The following is an 18,720-nucleotide window of genomic DNA, read 5'->3' as shown; positions in this document are numbered from 1 at the left end:
CTGTTACCTTATTTAAACCTTGAAATTAAAGCACCCTTTTTTTTAGAAAAAAAATTTATCTTATATAAATGCAGAACCTTATGTGGCTATAGTACCTTCATTTGCTTATGCTTTCATGGCTGCTTTGCTTGGTTTTTTAGGTTACTACCATTGCCTTGCTGCTGTTTTACTTTCTTTAGCTATAGTTTTAGTTCATGGAGATATTCACAGCAGCTTTAACATGGGGTATGAAGTGAAGATAAATGAAGTGAAAAGCTGTGATTTTTTTCAAGGAAGTTGGGTTTTTGATGATTCTTTTAACCCTCTTTATGATTCTTCGAGTTGTCCCTTCATCGGCGGTGGCTTCGATTGCCAGAAAAATGGCAGACCTGATCGGAATTACCTCAAGTATAGATGGCAACCTAATGACTGTGCACTCCCCAGGTAAAGTTATGTTATTCCTTTCCATTTTTCTCTCTCATTGTTTTTTTTTCTGAAATACAATCTGGGGTACATGCAAATGTCGATTGAATCTATTTTTTTTCTCATCATTAACGTTAAGAGACGATTGTTTTTAATTCTTTGAATTTTTTTTTATTTTCATGAAATTAAGGATATCAATAAGATTATACCAAGCATGATTTAGCTATTACTCTGTCTAAAAAAATTAATTATTACTATTTGCGTCAATTTTGATTTTGGTCCCTCTACTTTGTTTAGATTTATGTTTTAGTCCATTTGCTTTAATGTGGTATAGTGTGTTCGTTTGTTTTTATAATGTCATCATCATTAACTATTACAATTAAAATATTGATATGAATTTTATCTTCAAAATATTTCATTCAAAATAGTTAACAGTGCTAACTGTTTGGATTAAGTAATGGTATTAAAAAAAATAGAATGATTAAATTATATCAAATTCAAGGGTAAGTTAGAAATTTTTTGGGGTAAATTAAATTATATATTTTTACAATAGTAGAAATGTAATTTTTAAAGGATTAAATTAAATTTTTATAAATTTTAAAGAGGTATAAATTAAAAATTTTCCATTTGAGTATAATGGAATTAAATCCCCAATTTGAGTATAATGGACTAACCAAAACCACAATTTGACCCTTTTTTCATGGGAAAAGAGGGAAAATTTAGGAATACAATGGAGGGAGATCTTTGTTTGAACATGTGATTATTATATTAAGGATTGTGCCAAACATTGACTTGTGCTACATAAATGGAAGGCAAAACAACACATAGATTGGTCTTCTGGTTTGGTTATTAAATGTTTTTTAAAAGTTTGTCACGTGTGAAGAAATTAAGTTTTGTCTATAATAAAAAATGTTGTACTAAAACAATTATTTCATTTAGGAGAGATGTATCTAAGGAAACGTCATATCAAGAAGATTGGATTTAGGGTCGTCCTATGGGGGAAATTTATTTTTTTTATAGAAAAATAGTATTTTATTTTTATTTTAAAAAATTATGATTTATTTTTACTATTTAGTGTATTAATACAAGAAAAAGCTTAATTATTACTCAAGTATTCAAATAATATGTTATAACTTAAAATTAAAAAATAAATAAATTTGTGTTTCTTCATGTGATTGGTTAAAAATTAATATGAGCTATTAGCGGGTATCTATAATCATAATATATGAAAAATAATTTAATTTCTAAATTTTTGACATTTACTATCCCTAATTTGAATATATTTTGCTGAAATGTGATATTAGGTTCAATGGAATTGGTTTCCTGGAGAAATATAAGAACAAGAAGATACTTTTTGTGGGGGATTCATTAAGTAACAATATGTGGAGATCACTCATTTGCATGCTACATTCTGCAATCCCAAACCCAAACTACACATTTGCTTCAAGAGGCCTGCTCTCTACATTTTCATTGCCGGTATTGTTTCCCAAATTTATCTTACTTGCCCAAAATATGTTCCAGTTGATTCTTGTCTGCTTATAGATATAAAGTTTGCAATTTTTTTTAATTTAAAAAACATTGCAGGACTATGGGGTATCAGTTAACTGGCTGAAAAATGGGTTCCTGGTGGATATGGCTTATGAAAAAATTGGTAAAGTTTTGAAGCTTGATTCAATCAGTACTGGGCATTTGTGGCTTGGAGCTGATGTCTTGATCTTCAACAGCTACCATTGGTGGACTCATTCCGGACGTTTTCAATCGTACTTTCTTTTCCCTAAACCAAACACACCCAATTGTCACCTCTAATATCTTAGAATAGTAGAAATCGTAAAAGTAGAAAAAATAATAATTTGTATTTGGAGTAACATTGGTACTGTTGCAGATGGGACTACTTCCAGTATGGAAACAAGACAGTGAAAGAGATGGATCACATGGAAGCATACAAGATTGCAATGACAACATGGGCAAATTGGGTTGATACCAACATTGATCCTTCAAAGACTAGAGTCTTCTTCCAAGGAGTTGCTGCTGTTCATTTCAAGTAAACTTCTTAAACTTCTGGTCCCCCTCAAGTATTTGCCATGACTTCAACTCAATTTTCATTCACTTTGCTTTGGTTTGCAGTGCCAAGGAATGGGGTGAACCAAGCAATAAAGGTTGCATTAAACAAACAGAACCATTGAAAGGGTCAACATATCCAGGGCCTCCTGTGCCTGGGGAAGCTATTCTAAAGACTGTTTTGAGTAAAATGACTAAGCCTGCCTATCTACTTGACATTACTTTGCTGACACAGTTAAGAAAAGACGGTCATCCTTCAATCTACGCCGGTGCTGGCCCCAAGCTCATCGATTGCAGCCATTGGTGTCTTGCTGGTATGCCTGATACTTGGAATCAACTATTATATGCAGCTTTGGTTCAAAGCTAAGTTATTCTTTTCCTTATAGTGTGGGGAGAAAATTTACCAACTAACTAACAACCACATTGGTTGTTTCTTATGGTAAGGGAATCAAATTTTAGTTACAATAAAAAGAAATCTTTCTTTTTTCTGAATATCTAAGAAAAAATAATCAGCTTCTGCGACACCTGCAACCAGTCTGGTTGCTAGCTACCAGTCAGATGAGCTAGTCATAACCTAGCTTCATCGTCACAGATGCCAAAAGGAGCCATTGCAACCAGGATTTAGTCACCAGTAAAAACTAATGAAGTTTTATCCCAATTTAGATTATAATCATTAAAATTAAAAGAAATAAATGATGAATTATTTGATTAATGAATCAAACAAACTTGGTTCAATCCCAAGGAACTACAGATATGATTTAAATTACATGCTACCGAAACTGAAACATACATCATAAACAACAATCAGAGTTTAGCATCCAACTTCAGCTCAAGAAAGGTAAAGATTCATTTCAAATACCTCAACAATCAAAATATAAACAAGTGCAGCATGCTGTCACGGAGAGCCAAAGAAAGAAGCTCATACCCGGAGGACCAAAAACATGAGTAAACGGCAAGCAGGATGTGAAGCATTTGCCTGCGCACTCTCAAGCCAGACCCTGCTTTATATTTTGATTATCTCTGCTTCTGAACCCTCTTGTCCCGTATTGGCAGCTCAATAGGCTTCTGAGCATCGTGTGGATGGTCTGGACCCTTGTAAACCTTTAGGTGGTTAAACAATGCTCTACCAAGCTGAGGAAGGCAAATATTAGTGTTGGGTTAGGCAATAATTAATGTTGAGCATCATGCACGCAGTATACAAAAGAAACAGCATATTGATTCCTGGAGTAAACTTCTGGAACAGATTGGAACCAATGGATTCAATGTAAAAGCCAATACAAGTCATTGTAATTATTGGCTTGAATTAGATTTATTCACTTTTATAAACCTTAACAAATGCACTCTAGTAAGAATTATCATAATTGTATTAACAAATGCACTCTAGTAAGAATTATCATAATTGTATTCACAAACTGAGGTTGCTTAGCTGATGTCAAATTGTTTACCATATCCTATCTTCATTTCAAAGGTTGGCACATGGAACTTTGCACATTACATAGACCATTAACAGAGTTCCTCAGATTTCAGGGTTAATATTCTTTCAGCACTTGTACATTTTAGACTCCTCCATCATCCATGACTGTAACGGGCCTTTTTGCTGTCTTTATTACAAATGTAAAGCTATTTGTAGAGTACCTAAATCACCAAGTTCAAGGTAGTGGGCATAGAAAGCCCACAGTAAGTTTTTTTTCTCATTAGTGATGACAACTAGTCAGTGAAAACATTGTGCCAGAAGGCCAGTCATATTTGGAAAATTCCTAGTAAGTTTAAACTGCATGAAAAGCTTAGCAGTAGAATGAGTCAGACATGCAAAGAAACCAGGCACACGATGATACAAATAGATAAATTCCAAAGGGTTATGAGGATTTATTATCCCTTTAATAAGCGAGCTAAATTATTGATATAAGGGATGGAAAAAATTATATCCATATACCAATTCATATTTAAAGTTATATCTTCCAGATTCTTCGTTTTCTCTAAAGTTCTTGTGTCCTACACCTCTGTCTAACATATTCGAACATGGACATGGAGATATAGCCTTCCAAATATATGGAAAATACTTAGAAAAGGTTGAGCATAACTAGCACATACCTATATCTGATACAGAAACCAAGTCAGGATAACATAGATCTACCTATTATTAGTCTTTAGTTTGAAACCAATGAACGTACCCTTCCTTTAGGAAGCATACCACGAACAGCATGCTCAATAATTCTTTCAGGAATTCTCTGCTGCAGCTGATTGAATGTTTCCACTTTCATGCCACCTGGTCTTCCTGAATGCCTCCTGTAGAGCTTTTGTGTCCTTTTCTTTCCAGATACAGAAACTTTTTCAGCATTTACCTATTGAGTCAAAGTAGACCAAAAAATTTTAGGATTTATAAAACATAAAATAAACATATTGTAAGAAACCAGAAAGTAATATCAAAGCTCCCTCCCCTAAATTGCCAAATTACTATAAGGTGAATTATGATCCTTGAAGCAACCATATCTTTTTTCAGAATATATAGTCAACCAGATCCATACCAATAGCTACAGGTTTCTAGAAGAGAAAATTTGTTCATACAATAAAACTGTAAAATTATATCACTCAATCCAACTCTGTTACATTTTCTAGGGCCTGACAATAAGGCACACAATTTTTTAAGAAAGGAACTTCAAAAGAAACAATTAAAACAAGCACTTTTTATATTAGTATTCTTGTAAAAGAAATTGCTCAGACAAGTAGTTTATCATGATGAAAAACAATGCCATCATACTATTATCCAGATATACAGAAATAAGCGCTCAATCAACCGTATCGAAGCACTTCAAATTTCATGTCTTCAAAATTTCTAGTATAAAGAATTTCCCATGATGTAAAGCATTTCATAACAGTTGAGAGATCGGTAAGACTGGAAGCAAACTCGACACAATAGGAAACAACCATAGAAAAGGAAAAAGAAATGACACACAACATCATATAACTCCAAAACCTATGAGCTTACACACAGATTTGCTTGAGTTCTGTTTCAATCAACTACTTATATGTAGACACAAAGAACATCAAAAGCCCCGATCAAGATCCATAGACTTGCACTACTAATAGCAAATGCAGTCAACCAAAAAAAGCTTTAATTTTGCACAATAGAACAGATTATAACCCAAAGAACGTGAGCAATTGTAACATGTAAATTTCAGAGCAGCCAACAGTTTCTCCATAGTCCAACCTCTTTTCAAGTTTCAACACCAAACTAACAACAAACAACATAAACGAGTTCTTATAAAGAAAACAGCTCCTAAATTTAGTCTTAACAAGACACCTAATGACCACAAAAACCACATACCACTATCACAAAGGCTCCCATATCCACACTAGGAGTATAAGTGGCCAAATTCTTTCCACGAATATGCACGGAAATTGTTGACGCCAATCTTCCCAGAATTTTATCCGTAGCATCAACAACATACCATGTTTTTTCTGTATTTATGTGATCTTTAGCTTTGGGATACCATGTGTTGTTCCAAATGTCCTGCAAACAGAAAGAACATGACCCGAAATAAGTAATCAGTCATACTGAAAAGCAGAAACTAATCAAAACACAGCGAGAAGCAGATAGCATATGATAAAAGATTCTGAACGTGAACGTAAACCTGCAATAATAATTGTGGGAAAAAAAAGTAGGAAAGTAATGTACACCATTAGAACAGAAATTCCCAATATATATTATCTGAAACTAATAATTTTCACTTAACAGAAATTAGAAACACCTAATTTTAGAATCCCGAGATGAATCTAATGGCTAAAGTTTCCAAGCAGAAGCAGAAACCTCTACCAAGTCTTGTTCAAGGTTCAAACCCACAAAAATCCAAAATTTTCAGATAAAATTAATAACTTAAACAGACACAATCACATTAACCTATCTTCCATTCAAAACCCAGAAAAAGCTTTAACAAAGGAAGAAGAAAATAAAAAGGAAAGAAAAAGAGAGAGTCTTTACAGGGCCATCAGCCTCGGATTCTTCGAACATCCAACGTTGGTTTTCAGGGACAAGAGAGAGGTCCTGACAACAAACCCGGAAATCTCGTTTAGAGAAAGACAGTGTTGTTGGCCGAACAGAGCCAGGTTTGGACAATGCTGCTACAGGGAAGAACCCAAGAAATGAGCTTTGGTTACTGGGAATAGTCTTTTTCAAAGAACCAAAAGAAGTTCTCTCTGAAGAAGAGAAAATGGTTGAGGTTGAAGCACAAAGAATAGCCATTTTCTTTAGTTTCACCGACTGCTTCACCGTTGCTGCTTCCATGAACTACTCAAGACATCGGATAAGATGGGCTTCTTTCGTTTTACTTTCACTTTTTCCCAGCACAGTGACACCACACTTTACAGTTGACAGTAATTCGGTTCCCCTCGCTACCAAGCTTAGACCAGAGTTGGATTGGTTTGGGCCTACAGTTTTGAAAGATAAACCCAAAACCTTCCCGTTAGAAATAAACACCATATGCGACTGTGCTAATGGATCGGGTTGAGAATAGGTTAAATTTAAATATAATATTAATATATTTTTAAATAATATTATTTTAAAAATAATATTTTATGTGTTATATAAATTAAAAAATATAAAAAACATAGTATAATATATAATAGAAAATTAGAAAAAAAAAGAATGATTTGAGTCCAATTTGAGTTTTTAATGTTCAATATCAAGTTCAACTCATATTTTAAATAAATTTATTTTTTAAAATTTATTTTTTGAATCTAATATTTTTATCAAAATCCTCATAAATTTTAAGAAAACTTTCAAATTTAGACAGATAACTGAATTTATAAATAGATCTATGCAAAATAAGAAGATACAAATCCAGTTTAGAAACTTAGTTTTTTTTTTTGTTTTTTTTACCATTTTTAAAAGAAGATGATATTTGTTAGAATTGAGTGGCCCGAATTCTGGTGTTTCAACTTTACTATACTCTTTCTATTAGAATATGGTTTTACAAACCTATAAATAAATATAGTCTACTTTTCTTATAATCATTCGAATTTCACATAGTGAATTATCTTCTCATCTACCTGTGATTTTTTTCTCGAATGGGTTTTCACGTAAAAATACGTATTTTTTATTTTTTATTTTTTGCGATACATTATCATTATCGACGTTCTATTTTTTACAATATTTTTTCAAAACAAATATTTGACATGAGGAAGGAGAAATGATAAGTTTGAATCCCTATTATCAATGTGTTTGATAGAGACTCTAAACAAGTGATGACATACTTAAAAGTCTTTCTTTGTTCAAAAAATAATAATGAATATTAATTAACAACTCAACTCAAGCATTTGATGAAATGGATTAATCCATAATTTCTTTTTAAAAAAATATTTGAATACATTATGAAGTAAGTAATAAATAAATGTCAAATGCAGATCATACGTTAGCAAGTACTGAGTAATTATTGCATAGTTTATAATGGTTTGTAGTGCATGTTTAGGAAGGGGATTAATTTTTATTATAGGATTCACATACATCATTATAACTATACATTTATCTATGTTAATATTGAAATTTTTTAATTGAATTTATGTTGAATTAACGAAATTTTCTTAAAAAAAAGTTAAAATAATATTTCATTCCAATGAGAATAGAATATAAAAAATAGTGTAATAAGTTCTAAATACTTTTTAACAAAATAAACTTATAAAAGCTATTCTCAATAAAAATGTATTATCCACTCCTTTTTTCTTTTCTACCACAAAATTTATTTTATGGAAAATTGCTAAAATAATCATTTTTGTTTACCTCATATTACATTTTAGTCACTTATGTTTGAAATGTTACATTTTATTCACTTACGTTATCGTTTTGTTATGAAATGGTCACTCTACCATTAAAATTCATTACCTCCCTAATGACAGTCCTACGTGGCAGTCCAAATGGGTTTTAAATGCCAACTTGGATGTCCAGTTCCTGGTATAAAAATAGGTTTTTAATTAGATAAATTTAATTTGAACTGTCATGTAGGATATTTAAGTCGGCGTTTAAAATCGATTTGGACTACCATGTATGACCGCTGTTGGAGAGGTAACAAAGCTTAACGGTAGAGTGACTATTTCGTATCAAAACGATAACGTAATTAACTAAAACGTAACATTTCAAACATAAATGACTAAAATATACTTTAAGTTAAATAAAAATGATTGTTTTTGTAATTTACCCTTGATTTTTTTAATTTTCTCTTAATAGCGGCATTTTGTTGAAACTAAAGTACATTGTTATATATATATTGTATCATATATCATGTATCGTCTCATGTATCATGTATCTTATCAACAATTATATACATTTTAATTACTTTATCAATAACCATTAATTTTTTGAAAATATATTAATTAAAAATTCTTTTATATTAAAATTTTATTTTATATTAATTTTATTTTTTACCCACATAATAAGTATGGTATAAGGTTAATATTTATTTATTTGGGCATTTAAAATTTCAAAATTAATGATGGAAAATATATATAACTTGATACAAGATTTCAATAAGGTGAAAAGAGTGATGGGAATTTGGAGTGGTTCACTTGAGTAGGGTAGAGAGCTACTATTGATTAAGATGAGGAGGAGAAATAATGAATAACTCCTATGGTGAGAGAATGAGCTCAAAGATGTGTATAGTGGTTGGATAGATTTGGCACTGAAAGAGAAGAAGAATCTCCTTTGCCCCAATCTAAGAAGGGTATAAAGGTCTTTAGTGGGACTCATGTTATCAAGATATATAACAATTGTCTCCTCTCCCAATTAAAATGGAGGTTATAAAATGACTTTGTCTTAGTTGAAAAGTAGTGATAAGGTTTTTGTGTCATAAGCAAGGTCAATTTAATTTATAAAAATCTACTTGTATTTCTTTTTATAAAATTTGTTATAATTCCTAAGTATTAGGAATTACACCACCATCATAGGCATTGAAATCATTCATAAGTATTTAGAATTATACTAACACCAAAGGTAAATCAATCCTCTAAATTAAACTTGCCTCAAATGGGAAGCAACCATTCAATATTATATTGAGTTTGTTAGGATTGATTAATATAAATAAATAATTAAAAAAGGGTAATATCGTTATTACCTTTAAGAAAGTGTGAGAGTTGGACCGTTAAGAGCCATATTATCATGGAATGAATCTTTAGTAGAGGGTGAGAGAGTTGTACCTTTAAGGGTCGTACTTTTAGTGGAATGGAACCTAAGAAGATGTGAAAGTTGTATCTTTAGAAGTCATGCCCTTAAATGGAATGGATCCTTAGAAGGGTGTGGGAGTTGCACATTTAGGAGTCGTACCCTTAGTGGAAGGGTGAGAGAGTTGTACTTTTAGGAGTTGTACCCTTATTAAAATAAACCCTTAATGGATTGGACCTTTAGTGGAAGGTTGAGGGAATTGTATCTTTTGGAGCCATTCCCTTAGTGAAAGGGTGTGATGTTGTAAAGTTGAACAATAAGTAACGAAGTATCGTCTGATCATAGGTGCCACCATTGATGGTTAAACGTTCAAAATTATGCAATAACAAAAAGTGTCACCATCAATGGTTGAACCATCTAGATTTACGCAATAATGAAAGGTGTGAATGAGAGATGCCACTATTGATGGTCGAACATGTAACACCCTCCCCCCAAAAAAAAAAAATTGGTGTTCCGTACGAAATTGTTCCAATAATTTTATATGTATATCTGATGAGAGAAATTCATTTTTAATAGATTTACTATTGAGAGAGTATTAAAATGTATTTTGAGACATTTTAAAAGTTTCGGGTCCAATTGGATAAAAAATACAAGTTAAGGGACAAAATGATAATTTTGCTCTTGAGGGCATTTTGATCAATTGAGACTTAAATATGATTAAATATTAATTTTTGTGATAATGTCTAGTGATATGATTTTAATTTTTTTTAATGAATAGATTTAGCATTTAAAAGTTAATTTTAATGGCATGCTCCTTTTACCTTTTACCACCTTGCATTTTTAGTCATAATAAATTATTAAGGAAAAAAAAAGGAAAGGAACCCCTAGAATTGCAAATCACTTATTAGAGGTGAGTGTTCGGTTAAATCAAATAGAAAAATTTTGAGTTAATTGAGTTTTTGAATCTTATTTCATCATCTTAACTTGACTTGAAATTTTTTCGAATCAAGTTAAGTGAGATGAAATTCAAATCGAATTGAATATATTTGTTCGAGTTAAATTAAAAAAAATGAATTTGATATTGTTTATTTTTATGTAATTTTTTTTAAAAATTTTTAAATATGATCATACAACGAAAAATTAAAGTAAACAAGAACATCGGTCCAAGTAAACAACACCACGGCAAAATTATAATAAAAAATCTAAAATATTTATGAATTTATCAATATTTCTATCAATTTACCAATATTTATATAGCCTTATCAAATATCTAACATTTTATTAAAATTCTTAAAATTAAACTTGTCGAAACCCTTTTTATTTTGAAAACAATGGGAATTGACTTTTGAAAACAAAAAAAAATGTGGAGTCGCCACCAATCTCTTGATTTAGGTGTGATTGGGCCACCTATTATTCATGAAAAATAAAAAAAGTGGTTCGGGAGTCGGTTACACATGAGGAAGGGTTAGCACTCTCATGACGCCCAAAAATTGGTACCTAATTGATTTGATGCTGTCCTTATACCAAAAGGTCTTAAAAGAAAAGATTTTTCAAAGTATGATTTTTTAAAATGCTTGAACAGTTCAAATTAGTAGTCAAAAATCTCTCGTTTCAAAGATGTGCAGTATCATACCCAGCACGATTGGATATCCCTTATACCTTTAAAAACGCAATTAATTTTCGACTTTTGAAAACTCATACATTAAAATTATAAAAGGTTATCCAAATATTTGGTTCACCGGAAAAGTCATACCCAGTACAATTGAGCACGATTTTTCGAATTCCCCAAATATTAGATATTGCCTTATTTCAGAATTTTTTTGAATGATAAAGGAAATTAGAAATTTGCTCAAAAACACGTTTATTTGTTTTAAAATAGATGAATTTATTTGTTTTAAAATAGATGAAATACATAATGCATTGTAACAAGACATAAATTTGGATAAAAACTTGGGATACATGTTATTGAAATAGTTATTATAAAATAAAAAGTTCAAATCAAATTATAAATGAAATATTTAAAACACAAATTCATTCAAAAATTGATAATTCACATGATAACTTAAATAATGTATTAAATATGAAGGAATGACAACACATGATATAAAATAATATACATAATAAATTTATGAAACATGTATATACAAGTAAAATTGGGTATAATTATTTGTAAAAAAAATAAAATTAATAATGTATGAAAGAAACAAAGTAAATATATAAGTTATATATATGTAACAAAAATTTCTAAAAAACAAGGTCATATACAAAAGGCAAAGCTATATTTACACCCAAATTTAGTGATATATATATTTATAAAGGGAATTTAGAAACAAATAATATATAATTTTACATGTAACAAATTGATTTAGTGTGATGGAATATATGAATAATACATACATAAGGATAATATGAGAGTATTCAATAAATAAATTATATAATTTAAAATATAATTCTTACAAGAAAAATGTATATACATAGGGAAGAAAGAAAATATTTACGTAAGGTTTTATGAAAATAATAATATGCACTAAAAAAATAATTTTATATAGGTAATGTATATATGGATAAATTTTAAAAATAATTGTATGTAAAAATATCATTGAGTTAAAATATGAATTTTAAAATTAACTTAATATTAACATAAATTATATACATAATAAATTTAGAAACATAAGTATACAAGTTTATAATATATATATGTATAAGAATAACATGGCTTATGTAATATATGTAAATTAAATATATAAATATCGTTAAAATATATGTCTAATGATAACTTAAATGACACATAAAATAAACGAATATAAATATTAAAAATATAAATAAATTTAAAAGAAAAAAACCACATAAAATTAATAGCATACATAAATTAGAATGAACTTTATTGCAAATAATATACAAATTATCAAAATAATAGAATAAAAATGCCAAGATCATTAAAAATATCCACACATATAATCCAACAAGTAATAGAACGTGAATATACAGTGTTTAACAAACTTAATTAAAACAGAATTAAAACAAGAGGGTCAATCTACGAATAAAGTAATCATAAATGGGATTAATGTGTAATGCGCATTAACATATAGGGACTAGAATAGAGAATTGTCCAGGCCCCAAAGCATAGTGTTGCGGTGCAGATCCAATGGCAAAAACGCGCAAATGTTAGGGAAAATTTTAAAGAACTGGTAAGTTGCAATTAGGGGCTAATCAAAATGCAACACAAAAGGAGAGGGACTTGATGCAAAAATAACCCCTTTTGAGCGCAAAAGCGCGGATCCGGGTCTTTTGGACGGGCTGACGCGTGGGTTGCTCCTTCCTAAAGCTATACCGTTTCATTATTTACCCAAAATTTAAAGGAAATTGAATGGCTATTAACCATTCCTTCCAAACGCAAGCCAAACACCCAATTTATTTAGGGTTTTGACTCAGCAGCCTTTAATTTCTAAGGCTATTTCAGCACCAGTACACCATTAAAATTGGTGAGGTGTATAGAAACAGCCTTTATTTCAATTGAAATCAACACTTCAAAGACCATTTTTATTTGTGAATCCGCATTTCTATCCCCGATTTCAACGGAGAAGCCAAGGGATCTCATCAATGCATTTAGCAAAGGTAATTTTTCTTTTTCTTTCCTTTTTAAAAAAAACTAAAAAAACCAGGTATATGCGAATATATATATATATAGATATGTATATATTGAAGACGAAAAAGGAAAAAAAAATTGAATCACCTTCTGATTTCTTTGATTTCTGGTACTGGAATTTTGTAGTGGGCGTAGTGTATATTCTGTGTGCCTAAAAAAATTTGCAGGTACATCAATGGCTTTTATAGCCAGATTCACAAGATAAATAAAAATAAAAAATATATAAAAAATCCTATTTTCCTACTGTCATCTGCTATGAATTCTGTTATTGGCTCCTTCTGGTGTGTTCTTTTGCAGGCTCGGTTGTACAGTGGAGCGGAGAGACGTGCGAAGGAGGCCATGTGAGGAGTCACTCGTGGGAGCCCTAACTCTCTGGCTTATTCTGGCACGTTCCAGAAGCTTCCAGTGCTGCTGAGATATTTTTGGGTGTATTGGGCCTGGGGTAATGGGTTATTTGGGCTATTTTATAAAAGAACTTGGACTTTGATTTAATTTTGGGCTATTTATTTTCTCTTATTTTTTTATATTTATTATTTTTAGTTTATAATGGGCCGGGCGAATTGGGCCTATTACAAAACTCTTAAAAAAAAATAACGGCTACCTACAAGCTTTTCCTAAGCTTTTTATGTAGGAGAGTGTAGTAGAAGTGACGCCCAATCAGGGTGAATCTAGGGGCGATCAGGTCCCGGCCCCTAAAATGTAAAATTATTATTTAAGTTTTTGAAATTTTTTAAAAATTTTAAATTAGTAAAAGTAAGATTATACTTTGATCTCTCTTAAAATTATAAAAATTTAATTTAATTATTTAAAAATTATAAAATTAAAATTTTATCTAACCCCGCACAAAATTGTCTGGCTTTGTCCATTCGCCCAATTGTTCAGATGGAGTACAAAGACTTGTTGATCTCTGCGCGAAGTGTGAAGTCGAACATGGGTTTTCCTTTTTCCTGTTTGATTGGACCTACAACTATAGGAAGAAAACATATCCAAAGACTTGAGACTTTTGGTGGTAATAAAATCGACACCATTATTGGCTGTACTTGACTTTTCATCCGCGGATTGAGTACACTTTTCTTTTCCTTTGTGAATTTGGTGTGGAAAAATCAGCCACGAGCAATTAGTTATCTACTCCTTTTTCTTCTTTAAATTTGAGTGAGAGAGACGTGGTTTTGGAGAGTGAAAAATTGCAGAAACTGTTGAGACTGGTTAGCCTGTATTAAATTCTCCTCTCTCCCACTGAAACTTTAGGATGGCAACACTAAAACTTCCATTACTTTGCCTGTTAGCCCTTGCTTTATCTTTCTTTCCTCATGGTTCTACCGCTAGAAGCATAAACACGCCTTGTGGATTTACTCTGTGTGGAAACCTTAGTATCCGTTACCCTTTTCGATCAACAACCGAGCCTCAAAGCTGTGGTCTTAAGAGATTTGAGCTGGTGCGCGACAATAACCGTGCCATTTTCCCTATGGATCGAGGGAACTTTTATGTCCAACACATCTTTTATGATAACCAAACTATTCATATTGTTGATGTGAATGTGGACAAAGATAACTGCTCTATTCCTCTTAGTTCCCTTCCTTTCGGCTCCCCTACAAATAGAAAATTCCCTCAAATAGGACCAACATCTTATACATATCTTGATACTGAGTTTGCTTTCGATACATTTACATATGAAGAGATGTTTGTCATGAACTGCAGTACGAAGATGAACAAGCCATGGAGTGGGGCTAACTACATCAATGCTTGTCGTTGCTCTTCTTGTCCCCCAACAAATAAGAATTACGTTTATTTTTTGGATGGAGCAATTGCAACTTCTGCTTTCCATCCCTCTTGCACTGTTGAAGCCCTGGTTCCCATCAGTCTTCATAACATAAATGGCCTCTCTACTTTTGATATTTACAGAAGGCTTAGGATGGGCACCCAAATTACATGGAATCTTCAATCTAAACTGCGTTGGGGCTCAGTTGTTAACGCGTAAGTATTCTTTTTTTAGTATTCACATAGCCTCCTTTCGTTTTTCTTTTAATAAATATATATTTTTTATATTATGCTTAAATTAAATCCCATATTTAAACTTGCACATCTTCTGAATAATTGCAACAACAATATATAAATCAAATTAAAATTTAGTCTACAACAACATAATTGCTAATATGTCCTATTAATTCATTGTCTTATGGAGCACTGATTAACCAAAAAAAATTTAATGTGTTTTGTTCAATATTCCAGACTACAATCGTTGTTCTGGGTGTTAGTTGGTCTGCTTTTACTATATGCAGAAAGCATGATGGCTCTTGTCCTCCCACCTGCTACTTCTCCACCTAGTAAAGGTACTTTGAATCAATATATATAATCTTTGTGTAATTTTATATATAATTTTTTTATTTACTTATATATATATTTTAACTAATGAATCTCTCTTTTGCTTTCCTAATTCCTACTATCCATTCAACTAATAATTCCTTTTTTTTTTTTGCCTTTTAACAGGAATACAGATTTTTTTGTTACAATAACAGGTATTTATAACTGGGTACACTTTTTATACTATGGTCAAAATAAAAACTATGCTTTGGAGTTTGTTTTGGAAAAATAGAGCATTTGCATATTGCTTAAATTAGGCTTCATCTAATGTTTCTTATTTCAATAGAAAATATTCGAGAAATTAGGAAGAATAAAAAAAAGCTAAGCATTAATCAATAGAAGTTTTAATAAATAATATATACATATTCTAGAATTGTGGTTTGATTCTTTTACTTATTTTTCTTTGAAAATAGGGATTATATTAGTTCGGACACTTTTGGGGATATCTTGTTTGACTGTTCTTATTATACGTAAATTAAGAAGAAGACATTTGTCGGTGAATGATATGCGATTGAAAACTTTCTTCAACGTCAAAAGAATTTTATGCCGATAAGATATTCATATGCTGAAATAAAGAAAATAACTGGAGGTTTCAAGAATAAATTAGGTCAAGGAGGTTTTGGCACTGTGTTTAAAGGTAAACTTCAAAGTGGCAAACTCGTCGCAATAAAATTGCTAAAGGAATCGAAAGGTAATGGCCAAGATTTTATCAATGAAGTTGCAACTATTGGAAGGATTCATAATGTGAATGTAGTGCAACTTATTGGCTTTTGCGCGGAGAGGAAAAAACAAGCTCTTGTTTATGATTTCATGACGAATGGGTCTTTAGACAAATTTATATTTTCATCAGGAAGTAGCAGCTTGAGTTGGCAAAAGATGTTTGAGATAGTAGTTGGAGTGGGTCGAGGTATTGAATATTTACATAATGGTTGTGCCATGAAGATTTTACATTTTGATATCAAGCCACATAACATTCTTTTAGATGAAAATTTTAATCCAAAAGTTTCAGATTTTGGTCTCGCAAAATTGTATCCGGTGGATGACAGTATTATTTCTCTCACAGCAGCACGTGGTACATTTGGATATATGGCTCATGAATTATTTTATAAAAGTATTGGAGGTATCTCGTATAAAGCTGATGTATATAGTTTTGGAATGATGTTAATAGAAATTGTGGGAAAGAGAAAAAATTTAAACGCTTCTGCCGAACATTCAAGTCAAGTTTATTTTCCTACATGGATTTATGATAGACTTCAACTAGGGGAGAACATAGAGCTTGAAGACATGACAGAAAGTGAAAACAGCATCATGAGAAAAATGATAATTGTTGCTTTTTGGTGCATACAAACGAAGCCCATAAATCGGCCTTCAATGACCAAAGTATTGAAGATGCTTGAAAGTGAAGACGAGCTCCTTGAGATACCTCCGAAGTCTTTGATATTTTCTGTGGACATGTCATGTAATGATAGTGAATAAGAATTAAAACAGGCATCTCCCGGTATAGTGTTGCTAACATGGCAGACCCCCAACTAAATTCACCAGCTGCTCTAAAATCAACGAGTTTCAGTAGCCATCTCAGATGTACAAGGGGTCGTGACAAGTCCAGCATCAGATAACCTCCAATTATCTGAAGAATGTATGCTAGAGCATATTAAATTTTTTTTAGTTAGGTAGAATCATCATCCGGCTCCGGAAATGTGTCTCGCAACCAGCCCATCTCGATCCGACCTCCGTTAATATTATCCGGAATAGCACCCAAAAGCTCGTAGCATACTGCTCCCCAATTAGCAGAATGAACGGACCCAGTGACTGCGTCCCCGTCCACCGGCAATCCTAATTGCAAATGCACGTCTTCCAAAGTGATAGTGTAATAGCCCGATTTTAGGCTTAGTCGGAACAGTGATTTCGGGACCACAAATCCGACGAAAAAAAAAATGTAATGGCTTGAATTTTCAGAGGTGTCGGAACGGTGATTCGAGATCACTAAATTCGACAAATGGGTAGAAAATATTATTAATTTAGTAAGTATAAGTTAAATATGAAGTTAGGAAAATTTTTGAAATAGTGAATAGTGCACTAGAAATAAATATTAAAATAATTAGAATCGAAATGAGGTATCAAGACCTCGGGGATTTTAAACTGAGCCATAAATATTTTTATAAATATTCATGGAGTGTTAAAAAGTTATTATTAAAGTTTCGTTAAGAAATTTTAAAGTTCCGATAATTAATTGAACAAAAGGGACTAAATTGTAACAAATGCAAAATTTTGGGAAATGATTAAATAGCTTAAATGATAAAAGAAAGAGGGATTTAAAGGCAAATAGACCCAAGGTCTATTTGGGCTAGACGGCAGAGGCATGAAATCAGCAAGAAAGTAAGGAGAATTAAGGGCAAAATTGGAAAATTGCAAAATTTGCTTAATAAAGTTAGGACCCAAGTGGAATTATCTAGATTTCTCTTCATTTTTCTGAATTCTCATCAGCTAAAACACCATGGAAGGGCTTCTTCAAGCTGGTTCTTCATATTTTTATTACAAGTAAGTTCAATTCTTGACTATTTCTTGAAATTTTTGTATTTTTATGACTTTTACAACTAGGTCCACTTGTTAAATCCATTAGTTTTTGATTTTATGAAAGAAGTTGAAAGTTGATATGAATATGTGCTGGAAGTATATGATGATTTAGCATGAAATTAGAGCTTTAAATTGTTCATATGCTGATTTTATTGAAAGAATTGAATAGAAAGTGAATGTTTGGGACCTAATAGTAAAAGAGTTTGAAGATAGAGTTATATGTGGAAATTCTGAATTTCAATAGTTGTGTAACAACTTAGAATGTCTAGTAAAGTACTAATTGAGAAAATTAGATTAATTGAGGGTTAATTGAGAAAGGACCGAATTGTATAAACTGTGAAATTTGGGGCAAAATGGAAATCAACATTTTGCACTAAAGCAGTTTTAGACAGCAGCAGTAGTGTAACTTTGAAAAATCACCAAAAATTGTAGAGATTGAATTAGAGGATGAATAAAATATGAAACTAAAGCTTATTGAGTCTAGTTTCTTATAAAAGAAATGATGGGAGCAATGGAATTGTAAATCATGAGA

The 18,720-nt window shown here is 31.4% G+C and overlaps 3 protein-coding genes and 1 pseudogene across 3 annotated transcripts; 3 read left to right on the top strand and 1 right to left on the bottom strand.

The window, feature by feature from the left end:
• The first annotated feature begins 31 nt into the window (after positions 1 to 31).
• Positions 32 to 2,945, top strand: LOC107938278 (protein trichome birefringence-like 42). The gene is made up of 5 exons (XM_016871375.2): positions 32 to 423; positions 1,707 to 1,878; positions 1,987 to 2,162; positions 2,285 to 2,443; positions 2,527 to 2,945. Exons 1-5 carry the CDS (start codon positions 116 to 118, stop codon positions 2,825 to 2,827), a joined length of 1,116 nt encoding a protein of 371 aa, XP_016726864.1. The 5' UTR covers positions 32 to 115; the 3' UTR covers positions 2,828 to 2,945.
• A 194-nt stretch (positions 2,946 to 3,139) lies between these two features.
• On the bottom strand, positions 3,140 to 6,953 carry LOC107938280 (50S ribosomal protein L13, chloroplastic). Its single transcript, XM_016871376.2, has 4 exons — positions 6,440 to 6,953; positions 5,786 to 5,971; positions 4,632 to 4,802; positions 3,140 to 3,591 (listed from the first exon to the last, which is right to left on the bottom strand). Exons 1-4 carry the CDS (start codon positions 6,740 to 6,742, stop codon positions 3,475 to 3,477), a joined length of 777 nt encoding a protein of 258 aa, XP_016726865.2. The 5' UTR covers positions 6,743 to 6,953; the 3' UTR covers positions 3,140 to 3,474.
• A 5,563-nt stretch (positions 6,954 to 12,516) lies between these two features.
• LOC121203385 (uncharacterized) lies at positions 12,517 to 15,987 on the top strand. The gene is made up of 4 exons (XM_041074567.1): positions 12,517 to 13,222; positions 13,551 to 15,227; positions 15,533 to 15,583; positions 15,741 to 15,987. The coding sequence occupies exons 2-3, from the start codon at positions 14,503 to 14,505 to the stop codon at positions 15,576 to 15,578; spliced, it is 771 nt and encodes a 256-aa protein (XP_040930501.1). The 5' UTR covers positions 12,517 to 13,222; positions 13,551 to 14,502; the 3' UTR covers positions 15,579 to 15,583; positions 15,741 to 15,987.
• LOC107938287 (rust resistance kinase Lr10-like) lies at positions 15,736 to 17,476 on the top strand (annotated as a pseudogene).
• The last annotated feature ends 1,244 nt before the right edge of the window (positions 17,477 to 18,720 follow it).

The sequence above is a fragment of the Gossypium hirsutum genome, chromosome A01, assembly GCF_007990345.1.
Source record: "Gossypium hirsutum isolate 1008001.06 chromosome A01, Gossypium_hirsutum_v2.1, whole genome shotgun sequence".
In the NCBI taxonomy this organism is placed as follows: domain Eukaryota; kingdom Viridiplantae; phylum Streptophyta; class Magnoliopsida; order Malvales; family Malvaceae; genus Gossypium; species Gossypium hirsutum.
This window is presented reverse-complemented; position numbering and strand designations above follow the sequence as displayed.

Bases quoted from the DNA above. Each gene is read 5' to 3' on its own strand.
- LOC107938280 (XM_016871376.2), bottom strand. From the start codon at position 6,742: ATGGAAGCAGCAACGGTGAAGCAGTCGGTGAAACTAAAGAAAATGGCT. The intron at 5,972-6,439 runs GTAAAGACTCTC...TTCTGTTTGCAG, and splicing joins AATCCGAGGCTGATGGCCCT to GACATTTGGAACAACACATG. The intron at 3,592-4,631 runs GTACGTTCATTG...TGCCTTCCTCAG, and splicing joins GTATGCTTCCTAAAGGAAGG to CTTGGTAGAGCATTGTTTAA.
- LOC121203385 (XM_041074567.1), top strand. From the start codon at position 14,503: ATGGCAACACTAAAACTTCCATTACTTTGCCTGTTAGCCCTTGCTTTA. The intron at 15,228-15,532 runs GTAAGTATTCTT...TACTATATGCAG, and splicing joins TGGGGCTCAGTTGTTAACGC to AAAGCATGATGGCTCTTGTC.
- LOC107938278 (XM_016871375.2), top strand. From the start codon at position 116: ATGGCTGCTTTGCTTGGTTTTTTAGGTTACTACCATTGCCTTGCTGCT. The intron at 424-1,706 runs GTAAAGTTATGT...ATGTGATATTAG, and splicing joins AATGACTGTGCACTCCCCAG to GTTCAATGGAATTGGTTTCC. The intron at 2,163-2,284 runs GTACTTTCTTTT...GTACTGTTGCAG, and splicing joins CATTCCGGACGTTTTCAATC to ATGGGACTACTTCCAGTATG.